This window comes from Vespa crabro, chromosome 24 (assembly GCF_910589235.1).
Source record: "Vespa crabro chromosome 24, iyVesCrab1.2, whole genome shotgun sequence".
Classification (NCBI taxonomy): domain Eukaryota; kingdom Metazoa; phylum Arthropoda; class Insecta; order Hymenoptera; family Vespidae; genus Vespa; species Vespa crabro.
This window is the reverse complement of record NC_060978.1, coordinates 2,171,501-2,187,376: the sequence shown is the minus strand read 5'-3', so window position 1 is coordinate 2,187,376 and position 15,876 is coordinate 2,171,501. Positions and strand designations below refer to the sequence as shown.

Sequence of the window (15,876 nt, the reverse complement as noted above, 5' to 3'; positions counted from 1 at the left end):
ACTGTCACGTGCAAACGTGACAAAGAAGAACATTATTCATAATTAACGTTTATAGAGTTTTTACCGCTGTTAATTAATGTATACAATATATGCATATACTAATCTAGAAAATGGTGTTTCAATTAAGAGTTACTAAAGTGAACGTGAGACATGATAAGAAATCAAAACTACGTCAGCGTGTCTCACGTATGTAAATTTGTTCTATCTCTTTCCTATGTCTACAGTTTCTCAATCTCTTTTCAACCTAGCCAATCGTATAATACATTATATTCTCAGGAATCACAGGTATTTATAGTAGACAAGTGCATTGTCGAAGGAATTTTAGATTTGTTTGCTCGTCAATTGAATTAATACGATTAAATAATGTTAATGAAAGAGTATCGTTATTTTCAATTACGTTTTCGAGGAAAAAAAAAAGAAAAAAAAAATAGAAGGAAAAAGAAGGAGAGAGAGAGAGAGAGAGAGACAGAGAGAGAGAGAGAGAGAGAGAGAGAGAGAAGGGAAAAAAAATTACGGATTAGTCATACCTCGACATATTTCGAGGAATATTATTATATAATACGTTAAATGAACAAAGACCATTTAAAAAATTAATGGAATAAAATCTAACAAAAAGGACATAATTGAAAATTTCAAATATAAATCATTAAAAAGAAAAAGAAAAGAAATATATATATCTCAAGTAACATTTACATTTGTTCTAATTTTTTAATCGTAATAAATATATAAATATATTAAATTCCATTAATCGATTTCATAATGGACAGATATAAATTAAAAAAAAAAATAATAAGCTTTTGACGAATGAAAAAGATTTCCTTTAACATGATTATAGAAACGAATTGATACTTTTCGAAATTATTAATAATTCATTATAATAATTGTTTAAAAGTTTCATCTTTAAGTAAAACTTTTCGAATTATTCGACGATGCAAATTTCCACGAAGTTTTCTACCTTCGGAGAGACGTTGAATATCCTTGACTCAATCTGTCCTCTCTACTTCTTCCTTTCTCTCTCTCTCTCTCTCTTCCCCTTCTTCTATTTACCCTGATCTTCTAATTAATGTGAGGTTTAATGGAGGGTTACCATCCATGTACGAGTCAGCATCAATTTCATGGAATTGATCTCTCTCGACTGATTCATTCACGGTAGTATTCTACAATTTATTAGTTGAAACACATGCGCACACACATATACACACACACTCATATATATATATATATAAACAGAGAGACATATTATATACACGTATAGTAGACGTATACGTGTACGCATAGTGAACGTAGAGGCGTATCTTAGACGGAGGAGGGAGGGTAAGGTCCATTCATGCGCGAAACACGCACGTGCTTACACATCGTACACACAGAGACGCACACACACACAAACACACACACACACACACACTCACATATATATATATATATCGTACTACCTTCTTCATTCATAAAAATCTCGCGACTTCTTGGAAGTTAAACTGCGCAGGAGGATTACGAAATTCGTGAGTCGACCACTGGTCGGTGTGTAAAAAGAATAAAAAAAAAAAGAAAAAGAGAAGAAAAAAATAATAATGAAAATGAAAAAGGAAGAAATAGAAGGAAAGAATAAAAAGAGAATGAAGTGAGAATTTAAGAAGTTTTGGTTGAATCATAAACGAAAAGAATAAAATAATGGAAATTGTGAATTAATATGTTATTTATACAATCTCATCGTACAGTTTCTTTTTATTATCTTGTAAATTTTTAATGATTATCGAGATATATATATATCTATAATGATTGTTCGTAGTTTCGTTCGTCTTTCTTTCGAAAAAAAAAGTAATAATAATAAGAATAATAATAATAATAATAATAATAATAATAATAAAAGAAAAGGAAAGAATTATTCACGATGATTCGACAACTATTTCATACATTTTCGTATTTATAGATTAGCAAATTCAAAAAGCAACATCATTGTTACTCATGATATGACTTAAAAAAGAACAAGTTTAATTCGTATGAATTATTTTTTTTTTTCCTTTTTTTTATATATATATATATATATGGCAAATATATTAGACCAATTTTTACATCGGTTAATCGTTAGAAGTTAGATTTTAAAATATGACGCCAACTCTGACCCCACAATTTGCACATTGATAAAGACTTCTGATAAAATTGATTATTCGATATTATTTTCCACGTGAATGATTTCTAATGATTACCAAGAGACAATGATCGTTCGTCATTCTTTATCTGTCAAGAAAAAATTTAAGTAATAAAAATCAACAACGGCGATGAATCGGCAATTATTTTCCGACAACGTCATCTTATCGTCTTATTAACTTTTACGCGGTTTTTATTATCATTCATTTCCGTGGAACATTATTTACACATCCTATCTTCGTTTACGTCTGTTTATATATATATATATATATATATATATATATATATATATATATATATATATATATACATATACATATACGTGTGCATGTATGAAAAGTAACAAGAGAGAAAGAAAAAGGAGAGAGAGAGAGAGAGAGAGAGAGGCAAACAAACGGAGAAATACTCGATCCACTAAAAAACTAATCGTCATTTCGCGGTTTTTCTAGTTTAGCGTTAATCCTTATTAGAATCGTTATCGATAACGATAAACGAGTAAATCTTTTCCAATTACTCGTTAAAATCTTGAACTTGAGAAATAATCTCAATTATCCTCTTTCCTCGTGTTTAAAAAATTAGTCATCCGTACTCTAATGCACACTAACCATCGTTTGATGATTAGTCCTCGTAAATAGATTTCGCACGAAGGTCACACGTATTATAGTAGTAATAATCTTTCGCTTTAGTCTTTTATAAATTGTCATTGGAGTCGTTCAATTTTTCTTAATTTTTTTTTACACTTTTTTTTTCTTTCTTTTTGTTTTTTTTTTTTAATTCCTTTTCGATATAATGAACTCCTTTCATAAGGAATTTCAATGAGAGGAATACGAAGACGAACGCGAAACGCGTTTCATATAATCGATAACTCGAGTCCTTTCTCCTGAGCACGTATATCTTCTTGACCTATATCAACGCGTGTTAAAAAGAATGTTCTATTGTACGAAAATAGGAAAGAGCAAGATCAAAAGACAGAGAGAGAGAGAGAGAGAGAGAGAAAATAAAAAAGCCCATGAAATAAAATGACGTCGAGCCCATGAAAAACGAAAAAACCAAGACGCTAAGTTAGCAATTTTTAAATCGTTTTTGAAACGACGTCGCAAAAGATTTAAAAAAAAGAAAAAAAAAAAAAGAAAATAAATAAAACGAAAAAGAATTAAGAAAGAAAGAAAGAAAGAAAGAAAGTAAAGAAAGGAAAGAAAAGAAAAAGAACAGGAAGAGAATGGTTTCTAATCGTCGTTAACGTAATGACGTAATCATCGATCACCTCCTACTCGAAGCCTCTCGAATATGAATTCCTTTCTACGACGAAAGTTTACTGTTATATTCTCTTGACTATATTAAAAATACAGATAGGGTATAGATGCTAATCGTTCCCAGAATATTAATGAGAAAACCCATGTTCGAGACCCATGTTTAAGTAACCGTTAATCGATTGCAACGATTAGGTCACTAGCCTCGAATAATCTCGCCATCGTCATCGTCAGCGTCGATCTGATAACCGAAAAAAAAAAAAATAAATAAATAAACAAATTTGTCATTTCCGTAATTCGTAAAAAAAAAAAGTAAAAAATAAAAAAAGAGAGAAAAGAAAAGAAAAAAAAAGTTCCAACTAAAATCGATCGTATATATATATATATATTATTCAAATAAAATCTTTTTCAATTTGATGGAAAAGACTTTAAAAGCTTATAAGTTATATATTTAATTCGTTCGTTCTCTCTCTCTCTCTCTCTCTCTCTCTCTCTCGTCAAAAAAGGTTTCAATCCACTTTTCAAATCGTTTATAATCCACTTTCGTTATTCGATACGATAGACACGAAAATCGTCTCGACCTCGGCAAATAAGTTATACTTACTTACTCGGTGTATTTGGTCCTTGTCCTAAATTCATTTGGAAATATCGATGTGTAAATGCAGAGTTCCGTTTAGTTTAATCGATGAAACAATAGACGTCGTACATATCTGTCTACTTATTTACTTACATACCTGTCCTATGCTATGCTATGCTATGCTATGCTATGTATGTATATATGTATTTGACAAAATGAATATCCAATTACTACTTTCATTTTGCATAACTTTCCTTTTGACTTCTTCTTCCTTTTTCTGTTTTTTTTTCTCTTTCTTTCTTTCTTTCTTTCTTTCTTTCCTTCTTTCCTTCTTTCTTTAGTTTCTTTCTTTCTTCATTCATACATTTGTCTCTATTGAGTAAAGATAACAATTAAGCATAAAGAAAGAGAAATAAAAAATGGGACAGAGAATTTATTAAAATTCATTACAAAAGTGAGATGGAATTAACTCTTTGAGAGAAAAAAAAAAAAAAAAGAAAAGAAAAAAGAAAGAATAGAAAAAAAAGAAAGATCAACAAAGAAGAAGAATTATCGACAAATTTACACGAGGATAAGAAAAAAGGAATCTATCTTTGTATATAAATGATAAACCTTCGAAATAGTTCGATAATAAATCGCAAGGTCAGCAGTATAAGATATCAAGATAGTTTGGTTTAAACAATGATCCTTTGATTAACACCTATTCGAATTTACACTTTGTCAAAATACAATGGTTCGCAATTAAGCTAACGAACGCACACACACACACACACACACATATATATACGATCATATATACACGACCACACACACACATATCCTCTACGCACCCATACATACACCCTCTATGCACAATAGTCACTGATAATAGATCGTACCTTATCGAGTTAGACAAAGATGAATTGATTTTATGCTCGAAAGATTTAATTACTTTTTTTTTCTTCGTTCTTTTTTCTTTTTTCTTCTTCTTTTTTTTAACATCTTAACCATATACAATAATGTCTTGTTGATGAATAGATATCCAAATTTAATTTAACAAATTTTAATTGTATACAATTTAATATTAATTGTATACAAGAAAAAAAAAAAAAGAAAGAAAAAAAGCAAGTTCTTTTCAATGATGAAAAAACATTTCTTCATGTTTGTTACGTGAATTTGTCAATGGAAAAAAAAAAAGATTTAATTAGAGCAACAATGAGAAGATACTCGCGAAAAATATCGATATGTATAATAATATATATTTAGAGTATATTTATGAGTTTAGAAAAAGTTTTGAAAAAGAAAAAAAATGTCTTTACGCAAGAAAGTATTATCATTATTTTCTTTTTTTTTTTTTTTTTTTTTTTCGAATAGACATTCACATTCATATTCATATCCAATTGTTTTATATTATTTAATCATTTTTTTTCTCTTTTTCTTTGCATTACAGAGATACCTCTCGCAGTATGGATATTTGCCATCGGTTAATCCAGCAAATGGCGGAATCATTTCCGAGGAATCACTATCTCAAGCAATCTCAGAGTTTCAATCGCTTGCTGGAATCAATATAACAGGTACAATCGATTATTTCATCATTGATTAGGCCTAATGAATGCTCTGTTCTGTCTCTATTCATTTTATATATTTTTCTTCTTTATTTATTTCTTTTTTTTTTTTTTTTTTTTAATTTAATAAGAGAAAATAATAAATCTATACTCTCTAATGAACAATAAAATTTTTATTAATATTAGAAGCTAAAAACTTAATTACCAATGGACAGAACATTTCTATAGACCTAATATATTAATATATATATATATATATATATATATATATATTTTAAGTCAGCCTTGAATATGAAATGACTTTTAAACAAAATTTCGTAAATCGTTGACTTAATATTATTATTATTATTATTAGATATTTATTGGATTAATCAATAAATAATATTGAAATTTTTCAATAAAGCAGAGACCAAAAGTCCCTAGACAAATTGTAAAATCGTAGTTGAATATTTCGAAAGAAAAAGAAAAAATCTGCCTAAGGAGATTCGAAAGAATGTCATTTTCTAAAAGAAAAAAAAAAAAAAACAGACTTTTTGCTCAGCTCGTATTAAAAATTCTGTTGGTATGAAAAAAAAAAAAAAAAATCAGTAATAATTTGACGATAAATTAAGCGAATTATTATAAATTCCGTTCCATGTGAGTAGACACTACTCTAGTTTCGATCGTAACGTGTTTTAATCGACATGAATCAGCAATCCTCTCTCTCCCCCCTCTCCCATTCATCCTTCTCCCTCCCACTTACGATCGTCTCCATTCGATATAGACGCATACATGTGCACATATACTTATGCACTTGTTCAATGTCGACTGCATATCGTGTGACTCACGAGTCGGCGCGTGCATAAGTGAAATTTGCAGTAATCGAACTAATTAAAAGTAAACACGCATGCATGAATTAATCCATTGCGTAAATACATGCATACATACATACTTATGTATATGTAAATATATACATATGTATGTGCGTCGAATGTCAAAGTCCCGTTTCAAAAGTCACTCTGATAAAGTTCACATTCTCGATGAATCGAACACATTCTTATATATAATTCTCAGATGAGACTTATTTATAAATCGAATGGAAAAAAAGAAAAGAGAGAGAGAGAGAGATAAAAATAAAAAAAAAAAAAAATAAATAAATAAATAAAATCACCAACGACGACCTCTCTGAATCACGGGACTACAGTGACACCAATGGAATATCTACGATAAAAAAATAATATAAAAATGATTGTTCGTGATCAATTATTAGATTAAAATGGATAAGAAAAATTGAAGCGACAATGAAAAGTCATTTGTACGTTGTAAAGAAAAATATCTTTCTATGAAGAAATTCAATGGGAGAGAATGGCAATAGGATGCATCATCGTTTGCATGACGTGAACCTTGAAAACGAAGAGGAGAGAAAACGAAAAGCAAAAGAAAAAGAGAAAAAAGAAATAAAGAAAAAAGGAAAAGGAAAATGAAAAAAAAAAAGAAGAAGAAGTAGAATAAGAAGAATAATAATAATAAGAAGTAGCAGCAGTAGTAGTAGTAGCAGTAGTAGTAGTAGTAGTAGTAGTAGTAGTAGTAGTAGTAGTAGTAGTAGTAGTAGTAGTAGTAGTAGTAGTAAAGATGCAAAATGATAAATCTCCCTGGATCACCGTAGCACATTGGAAAGGAAAAGTGCATTCTTGAATGTCTAGACGACGAAGGACCAACACTCCGACATATTGCTGTCTCTTCGAAGGATTCACCAACGTTTAGTTAGTCATTCTTTTTCTCTCTCTTTCTCTCTCTCTCTCTCTCTCTCTCTCTCTCTCTCTCTCTTTCTTTTTGGCTCGAGGATCTTTAAGGAGTATGATCGAAAAAGTATGTAAAATAAACTGAAAAAATTTCGTTAAAAGAAAACCAAAAAGAAATATTTGCTTGTCACCATACAACCAATTTGTTCCGCAACGAAAAACATCGTCAAAAGACAGAAAAAAAAAAGAGAGAGAGAGAGAGAGAGAGAGAGAGAGAGAGAGAAATAAAGATAAAAAAAAAAAAAGGAGAGTCCGGGTGTCGAGGCAAACATTTTCCTACGATCATTGTCAAGGTTATGTCCTTGACACATGACGCGAACGCGAACTTGAACGCAAATGCGAAAGCAAACGTGAAACAGAGAAACTCGTCAAACTGGACAAGAGTGTCTCAGTGAGAAAGTTTTCTTATATTGTCTCTATGGATTACTTTTACGTGAAATTTAAAAATGAAACATTTCGAAAAAAAAATTTTATTCCATACGATCCTTCTCGTCTAATCTCTTTTGATTTTTCCATTCTCTATTAAAAACGATGAATTCTTTTAGTATTGTATCAGAATAGGGAAGAGAAAATTTTAGAAAAAAAAAAAAAAAAGAAAAGAAAAAGATGAACGACGAGTAATGATTCGTAAATTAAAAATGACAAAATTATGATGGATTTTAAGAACAGGTAGAGTTTCCCTGATGGTCATCACTAACTATGACAACTTGAAGCATGATTCAGAAGTTCGATGGAACGCTGAGTTATAAGACAGTGGCGCTATACGATGATGATTCATGTTCGTCACGTAGTATCATTACACGATATTGTTGTTAAAATTTATAAAATTTCGTTCGCAAGGTAGAAACAAAAAATATTTATTAAAAAAAAAAGAAAAAAAAAACTAATTTCTAATGTACACCCATACGTATACGTACATATGTATATTTATATTTGCTATTAGGCTAATAAGTAATGAGAAAATTTTTATTAGTTTGTATTATAAATAAATATAATACCGGAGTATTCTTTTATTTTATTTTATTTTTCTTTTTTTTTTTCATTCAGTAAACATCTTGTATCTTATATATTCGAACGAAAATATATTTTGTATTTTGATATTGTTTATAGTGTCATCAAAATTATAATATATATATATAATTATATATATATATATATATATATATATATTATATATTATATATACATATATATTTATTATTATTATTAAGATAAAAAGTTATTACTAGATGAGAAAAAAAACAAATTTTCTTTGCAAATCGTCCGATGTATTCATATATAATTAACACGTAACATACAGTAAATATGTAAATGAAATTGAAAACGATTTCAGAATATCGTGTATATTGTAAGAACAATTTTCATAAAATGTTAATAGATAGTTATGAGAGCGTTGTAATAAATAGTTTGCCTTCTTCTATCGATCGCATAAAAAAAAGAAAAAAAAATGGTGATCCACGTAAATACGAATCTCAAACGATTTACAATTAACGATTACTAATACCATTGATATGTATAAGACGAGTAAATAGTCTTGACGATAATTCACCAATTTTCTTGGTAACATATGCGAAAGAATGTTGCATGCTGACTGTTACTATCATTGAAGAATCATGGAATATGCAACGCGTTAAGCATTAATGCATAATTGTTTTACTACGTAACATTCAAACGAATTATTATCCAACAAAGAAATATATTAAATAAATTTCAATCGTATTACGTCTGCACACACACACACACACACACACACACATATATATATATATATATAAAACAAAAAATAAAAAATACGTATATTTTGATACAAAAAAAAAAGAAAAAGAATTAATAAATAAATTAATTAATTAATAAATCCTTGGGATCAATTCGTTCGATTCGAAAGAAAAAAAAAAAAAAAAAAAGAACCAAAAGAAGAAGAAGAAGAAGAGAGAGATTAATCGATGATAAAAATGGGACAATAAATTTGGATTTTTAAACGAAACGTGATATAAATTATCTTAGATAATAAACAATATCGGATGGAAGATACAAAGCTTCCCGAAAGAATGGGTGTCAAGGAGAGATTCTCCACGTAAGCGTAAATAGGAATTAATATGAGATAAGTGAAGACATTATGTGGCTAAAGATAATATTATGTACGCATAGAGAGAGAGAGAGAGAGATAGAGAGAGAGAGAGAGAGAGAGACAGAGAGAGAAAAAAGAAAAAGAAAAAACAAGTAAAAAGAAAAAAAAAGAGAGAGACAGAGAGAGAGAGAGAAGAAAAATGTTCCGTGCGATCTATACGAACTCAAAAACAAATTGTCGTTTATGGGATCGGAGGGAGGAGAGGAGGAAGAAAAACAGAAGATGAACAAAAGAAAAAAAAGAACAAGAAAGAAAAAAATGAAGAAAAATTAAATAAACATAATAAAAAATAGAAATAAAACAAAAAAAAAAAAAAAAAAAAGACATCGAAGGTAAACCGGAAGGAATGATCTAACAATAAAATTGTATATCGTTGATGGTATATACAGTATATTGTTCGAACAGAAACGTGATTATCGGTGACGATCTTCCGCCTCACGACTGACAAGCAAGCCACGAGAACTTCCTACTATCTGTAGATATAATCAATGGTCAACAAACGTTTCCTGTGCAGTCTACCGATGAAACGGGATCGATCGTTGATTTAGCTTAACAAAATAGACAAAAATGATAGGAATAGGATCGATCGATCTATCGATCGAATGGCAAATATGCAAATTCTTTTGGAATTTTTATATTTTATCAATTTTCTTTCTTGTTTTTTTTGCTTTTTTTTTTTTTTTTTTTTTTTTTTGGTCCTTTAATTACAATTCTCTTAATTACAAGCCAGAACCGAATGGAGCAACGTGTAATTTGTTTGACAAAAAAAAAATATTATTAATAAATTATTTATTTGCATTTGTACGCAATGAAAAATGTACAACTTATAATATTTTTAATGATAATTAAATGAAACGTTTGTTTCATTCGATAAAAAAAAAAAAAAAAAAAAAAAAAAAAAAAAGGAATTTCTGAACACTCGCAAAGCCATTTAGGGATATTTCATTATGAATATAAATAATTTGTTTACGTTATATGCAATTAAAGATCTATATCTTAGAATGTGTTTGTTATGATGATAAAAATGAAACGCGTTATACATTTGATAAAAAAAAAAATAAAATAAAATAAGATGAAAGATAAAATGAAAACGAAAGAAATCTATAAAAGTTCACAATTGACATTTAGGGTCATATCAAATGACTATTAATAACTTATTGTATTTATTGATGGGCGTATACGCGGATATCGTGGATACACGATGGTAGATGAATAAATAATTTTATTGATGGATGCACGCACATCCTTGCACGTCGTATGTAAATATCTATTCAACGATTTCGTGCCGATAATAGACTATAAATGTTGTTTCAAGGATCGATACGAGTAGATCCTTTGTGAAATGAAGAAAACAAAAAAAAAAAAAAAAAAAAGAAAGAAAGAAAAAGGTGAACCACAACATATAATAGATATTTAATGATCTATGGAAAAATATGAAAAATCTTAAAGAACCATCGTATTTTATATTTCAGGTTCTATGAACGATGAAACGGCCTATTACATGTCCTTATCAAGATGTGGCGTTAAGGATAAAGTAGGACCGAGTTACGATGGAAGATCGAAGAGATATGCTCTTCAAGGTGAGCAAAATTTAATGAAATAATTAATTATAAATAAATTTTCTTATATCAACTCTTAATCTTTATAAATATCTCAATTTTAATTGTATCTTATATTTTAATTATTATAGACCCAAGTGGATAATTATATAATGATAAATTTACAATGAGAAAGTAGTAAATTTGTTTAGTCAAAAAATATACTATAGTATGTCTATATATGTATATATAGACATACATATAACCCTTAAATTTTAAATAGATTGTTTATTTATATTAAATATATAATTAGTATCAGTATATTCCTATAATTATATAAACATATATAATTTAAATATATAAAAGTGTATATTCAAGATATAAATATATAACTTTTCAATTATGCAAATTTATATTTAATATATATAAATATAACAATCTTTTTTCTTTTTTTCTTTCTTTTTCTATTTCTTTTTCTTTTCTTTTTTTTTTTTTCTTTTCTAACGTTTTCTTTTTATTTCGTGGCGAGAAAAAAAAAGAAGAGAAAATAAATTAATTTACGTTCGATATCCTTTGACGAAATTCAATGTAAAACAATTTCAAATTACAAAAAGGAAAAAATAAGTTTTAATATTTAAAGATATTTCATTTATAATTTTAATACGAGAGTGAAGAGTGATTTTTTAATAGATCGGGTAATAGGTATTTCAACTTCCTGACACTCTCTCCCTCTCTCTCTCTCTCTCTCTTTCTCTAATTATAATTACAAATAGTCGATGGAAAATCAGTCACCCCAAACGGACTTGTTCGCGTTCGATGAAACGCATAAGTGTTCGACAAAACGCAAACATTTTTTTCCTTTCTTTTTTTTTTTCTCCTTTTTTTAATTTTATTTTTTGCTCGCGTAATCCTCGGTAATAAAATTTTTCAAAGATTAATTGAAGATCTCCCGCTTATATTATTATACGAATAACAGAACCCATTTCCTATCATTCCCATCCACTGCCCATCAATCATCTTCCATCGTACCATCGAATTGAACGAGATATATCAATGAAATTGACATTGCTTCGACAATTCAGGACATTACTCGTATGTGAAACAAAACTTTACAGGAAAAAAAAAAACAAGAAAGAAAAAGTATATCCTCTAGATTAATATCAGCTTGATGCAATAATAATTGCAATGTTTATCATTTTACTCGATACAGAAAGAGAGAAAAAAAAAGATCCCAATTACTTTTGCACCAACCTAATAATAAAATATCGAGTATGACGATAATCCTAGGGAATTTTTTTGCGTGTAACTTTCGTTGACAATTTATTGATCTAAACTGTGTTCTTCTAAACGATACGAATAAATGTGAATTTTTTAAATGACATCTTCCGCATCCTAAGAATTATATTGTATACATAAATCGTGAAAACGAAAAAAAAAAAAAGAAAAAAAGAAAGAAAAAAAAATCAAAAGAAGAAAAAAAGAAAGAGAAAGAAAATTAGCATTAAATCGAGCTAAATCTTTCTAATAGTTCTTTACTGTACGTGATATATCACGACAATAAGATAATATATATCAACGTTTATTATTCATACTACGTCGTACGAATATCAAATGATAATCGTTGTTAATACGATTCGATCCGATCTATAACCATGACTTTGAACTTTTTTTTATTCCTTTAGTATCAAACTCGTGCCGTTCATGCACGTTAGTTTGAACTAACATAAAATGAATATAGAGAATGAACATCGAGATCGTCGATCCGTAACTTCTATTATGTGATATAAATCACTATTGTATAGAAAAGTTCTGTTACCGTTTGAATGAACGAAGTAGAACGGACGAGGAGAAATAATCGTAACAATTATTCGTGAAAATGGACGTCATACGTCAGGTGTGATGTTACAATTTTATATCGTAGAAAATATCGTACACAACTTCGATAAATATCATTTCGTTCGATTAAACAAAATCGCGATCGCCGATATAACAAGCATGTTCAGCGACGACGACATGTTGAAAGGATAATTTCATGGTAAAAAAAAAAAAGAAAAGAAAAAAGAAAAATAAAGAAAAAAAAGAATAATAATAATAATAATAAAAATAAGAGAAAGACGAACATTTAATCGTTCGATGAAAGAATCGGCCGCATTATTATCTACGATCTTCCGCGATCATAAAAGAATTCTTTCGGTTGCATAACAGAACCGACGATTAATAATTATAGCATGTTTAGTATGTACAGCATGTAGATAAATAAGAGTGTATATGAGAGCATAACGATTGCATAAATTGTAAGTTCACGGTAATGAACCCACCACGTTACGCGATGACACGCGATGGGTGTAGCTAGTTATGTTAGAATGTAATAAATTCAATTTTTTCAGGATTGATTGATCAATAAAGATTTATGTTTACGCAGGATCGAGATGGAGAGTAAAGAAATTATCATACAGGATTAGCAAATATCCGGCGGGTTTGAGTAGAACAGAAGTTGATAAAGAAATTGCTAAAGCTTTTAGCATTTGGTCACAATACACTGATCTATCCTTCACGGTTAAATCTTCAGGCTCGGTAAGTGATTACTCATGGTCGATTTGATTCTTTTTAACAAATTAAAAAAAAAATATATATATATATATATATATATATATATATATATTAATCAAATCACATGTCAATTTATATATATATATATATCATATTTAAAATTAATTAATATATATATATATATATATATATACTATCAACCATCAGGTACCAACAACTGATAAAGAAGATTCAGAGCTTTGTATAGATCTAACGATCAATATATATACACACACACAATATATTTTAATATTTTATTTAGGTTCACATAGACATCAGATTCGAAATCGGTGAACACGGAGACGGTGATCCGTTCGATGGACGCGGTGGTACTTTGGCACATGCTTATTTCCCAGTTTATGGTGGGGACGCTCATTTTGATGACGCCGAACAATGGACGATAAACAGTTATCGTGGAACGAATCTGTTTCAAGTTGCGGCACACGAATTTGGACATTCGCTCGGATTAAGTCACAGTGACGTTAAAGCCGCCCTGATGGCACCTTTCTATCGTGGATACGAGCCCAATTTTAATTTACATTCCGACGACATCGATGGCATTCAAGTGAGTTTAAAATTATTCGTGTGTTTTTTAAAGAAATAAAAAAAGAAAAGTAAATAATTTGGCTAAATAGGACAATTATAACAAATAAATGAATGGCCCATGGATTGACGAGTAAATAAATAAATAAATAAATAAGTCATTATTATTCAATAGGCTCTGTACGGAAGAAGAACAACTGGTTGGGGACAGGGACCAACGAACATTCATCCAACATCGGTACCACCAACTGGCGAGGAAGATCCAGAGCTTTGTATGGATCCAAAGATCGATACGATATTTAATTCCGCCGAAGGACACATATATGTCTTCAAAGGTATGAGACATTAAAATCATTAATATTTAATAAATTTATATATTATCGATAAAACGTTCTTTTGATTAAGAATTTAGTTTGAATATAATATCTATTGATCTTCACAGGAGAACATTATTGGAGACTGACAGCCGATGGTATAGCTAGCGGTTATCCCAAACGGATTAGCAATTCTTGGAAGGGTCTTCCGGGTAATATAGACGCTGCATTTACATTCAAGAACGGTAAAACTTATTTCTTTAAGGTAAGAATCTTCTTTGAATTAAAAATGATATGATGGATTTAAGTGAGCTCGTCAAAAAAAAAAAAAAAAGAAGAAATTAAAAAAAATAAAGAATGATCATCGAACAGAGGATACAATACAAATGGATCTGTTCTATTATCTAGGGATCGAAATATTGGAGGTACATTGGGAAACATATGGATGGTCAATATCCAAAAGAAATAAGTGAAGGTTTTACGGGAATACCTGATAACATAGATGCAGCGACAGTTTGGACAGGGAACGGAAAGATTTATTTCTACAAGGGAACGAAATTCTGGCGATTTGATCAAGTACAAAAGCCACCGGTTAAAAGTACTTATCCAAAGCCAATCAAAAATTGGGAAGGTCTACCGGATAATTTAGATGGTGCTGTCATTTATCAAGGATACACGTATTTCTTCAAGGACAAGGGCTATTACAGATTCAACGATCGTACCTTTTCAGTAAGTTTTATTTTTCTCTTTCTTTCTCCTTTTCTATTCTTAAACATGAAGAGCGAGAGAGAGAGAGAGAGAGAGAGAGAGAGACAGAGAGAGAAATAAACAAATCACTTTATTTTTCAGGTGGACGTCGCCGATCCAGCGTTCCCAAGGGCGACAGCTTATTGGTGGTTCGGATGCAAGTCGGCGAGTAAAGGGACGTTAGGTAATATCAGATGGCAGGGCGAAAGTCCCGAAGAATCTCCCCTGTTTTCCGGCATTCTGGATGCGGGCGATCGTGACTCGTTCGACAATGACGTTAGCGACATCATATTAGACGCAGGTATAATAATGCCTTCAAAAATACGGCCAAATTTATTGTTTGCCTCGACTCATCCGCAAAGTTCCAGATTATCTTTGCCCATCGAACTAATATCTAATATCTAACATGATATATTTACAATGGAAAAAAAAAAAAAAAATATGTTCGTGCGAACGATAATAATCTTTTTCCTAACGATAACTGGAACTTTTGGCTTTGGGGGAAAAACAAAATTATCCTTGACAAAAAAATAACAAAAATTGGAGTTTGTCCCAAAAACAAAGAAAAAAAAAAAAGAGAAGAACTAACGTAGTACAAGTCAAAAGGAGAGAGAGAGAGAGAGAGAGAGAGAGAGAGAGAGAGAGAGAGAGAGAGAAAAATCGGTGTCCACCATCTGGCTATAACATACCTAGGGCTTTGGGGCCATCGAAGGGACATGT

General features: G+C 29.8%; 1 protein-coding gene across 4 annotated transcripts in view; it reads left to right on the top strand.

Annotated features, from left to right (window-relative positions):
- The window catches only part of LOC124432304 (matrix metalloproteinase-14), a 41,420-nt gene that overhangs the window by 17,008 nt on the left and 8,536 nt on the right, over window positions 1-15,876 (top strand). For 2 of the 4 annotated variants that reach the window (XM_046981128.1, XM_046981129.1), the window contains exons 2-9: window positions 5,402-5,525; window positions 10,898-11,005; window positions 13,386-13,537; window positions 13,815-14,117; window positions 14,271-14,430; window positions 14,538-14,674; window positions 14,818-15,138; window positions 15,259-15,457. In XM_046981128.1, the coding sequence (XP_046837084.1) occupies window positions 5,402-5,525; window positions 10,898-11,005; window positions 13,386-13,537; window positions 13,815-14,117; window positions 14,271-14,430; window positions 14,538-14,674; window positions 14,818-15,138; window positions 15,259-15,457 (1,504 nt within the window). The remainder of the gene's footprint in view (window positions 1-5,401; window positions 5,526-10,897; window positions 11,006-13,385; window positions 13,538-13,814; window positions 14,118-14,270; window positions 14,431-14,537; window positions 14,675-14,817; window positions 15,139-15,258; window positions 15,458-15,876) is intronic. The other 2 variants (XM_046981131.1, XM_046981132.1) reach the window with 1 other exon arrangement.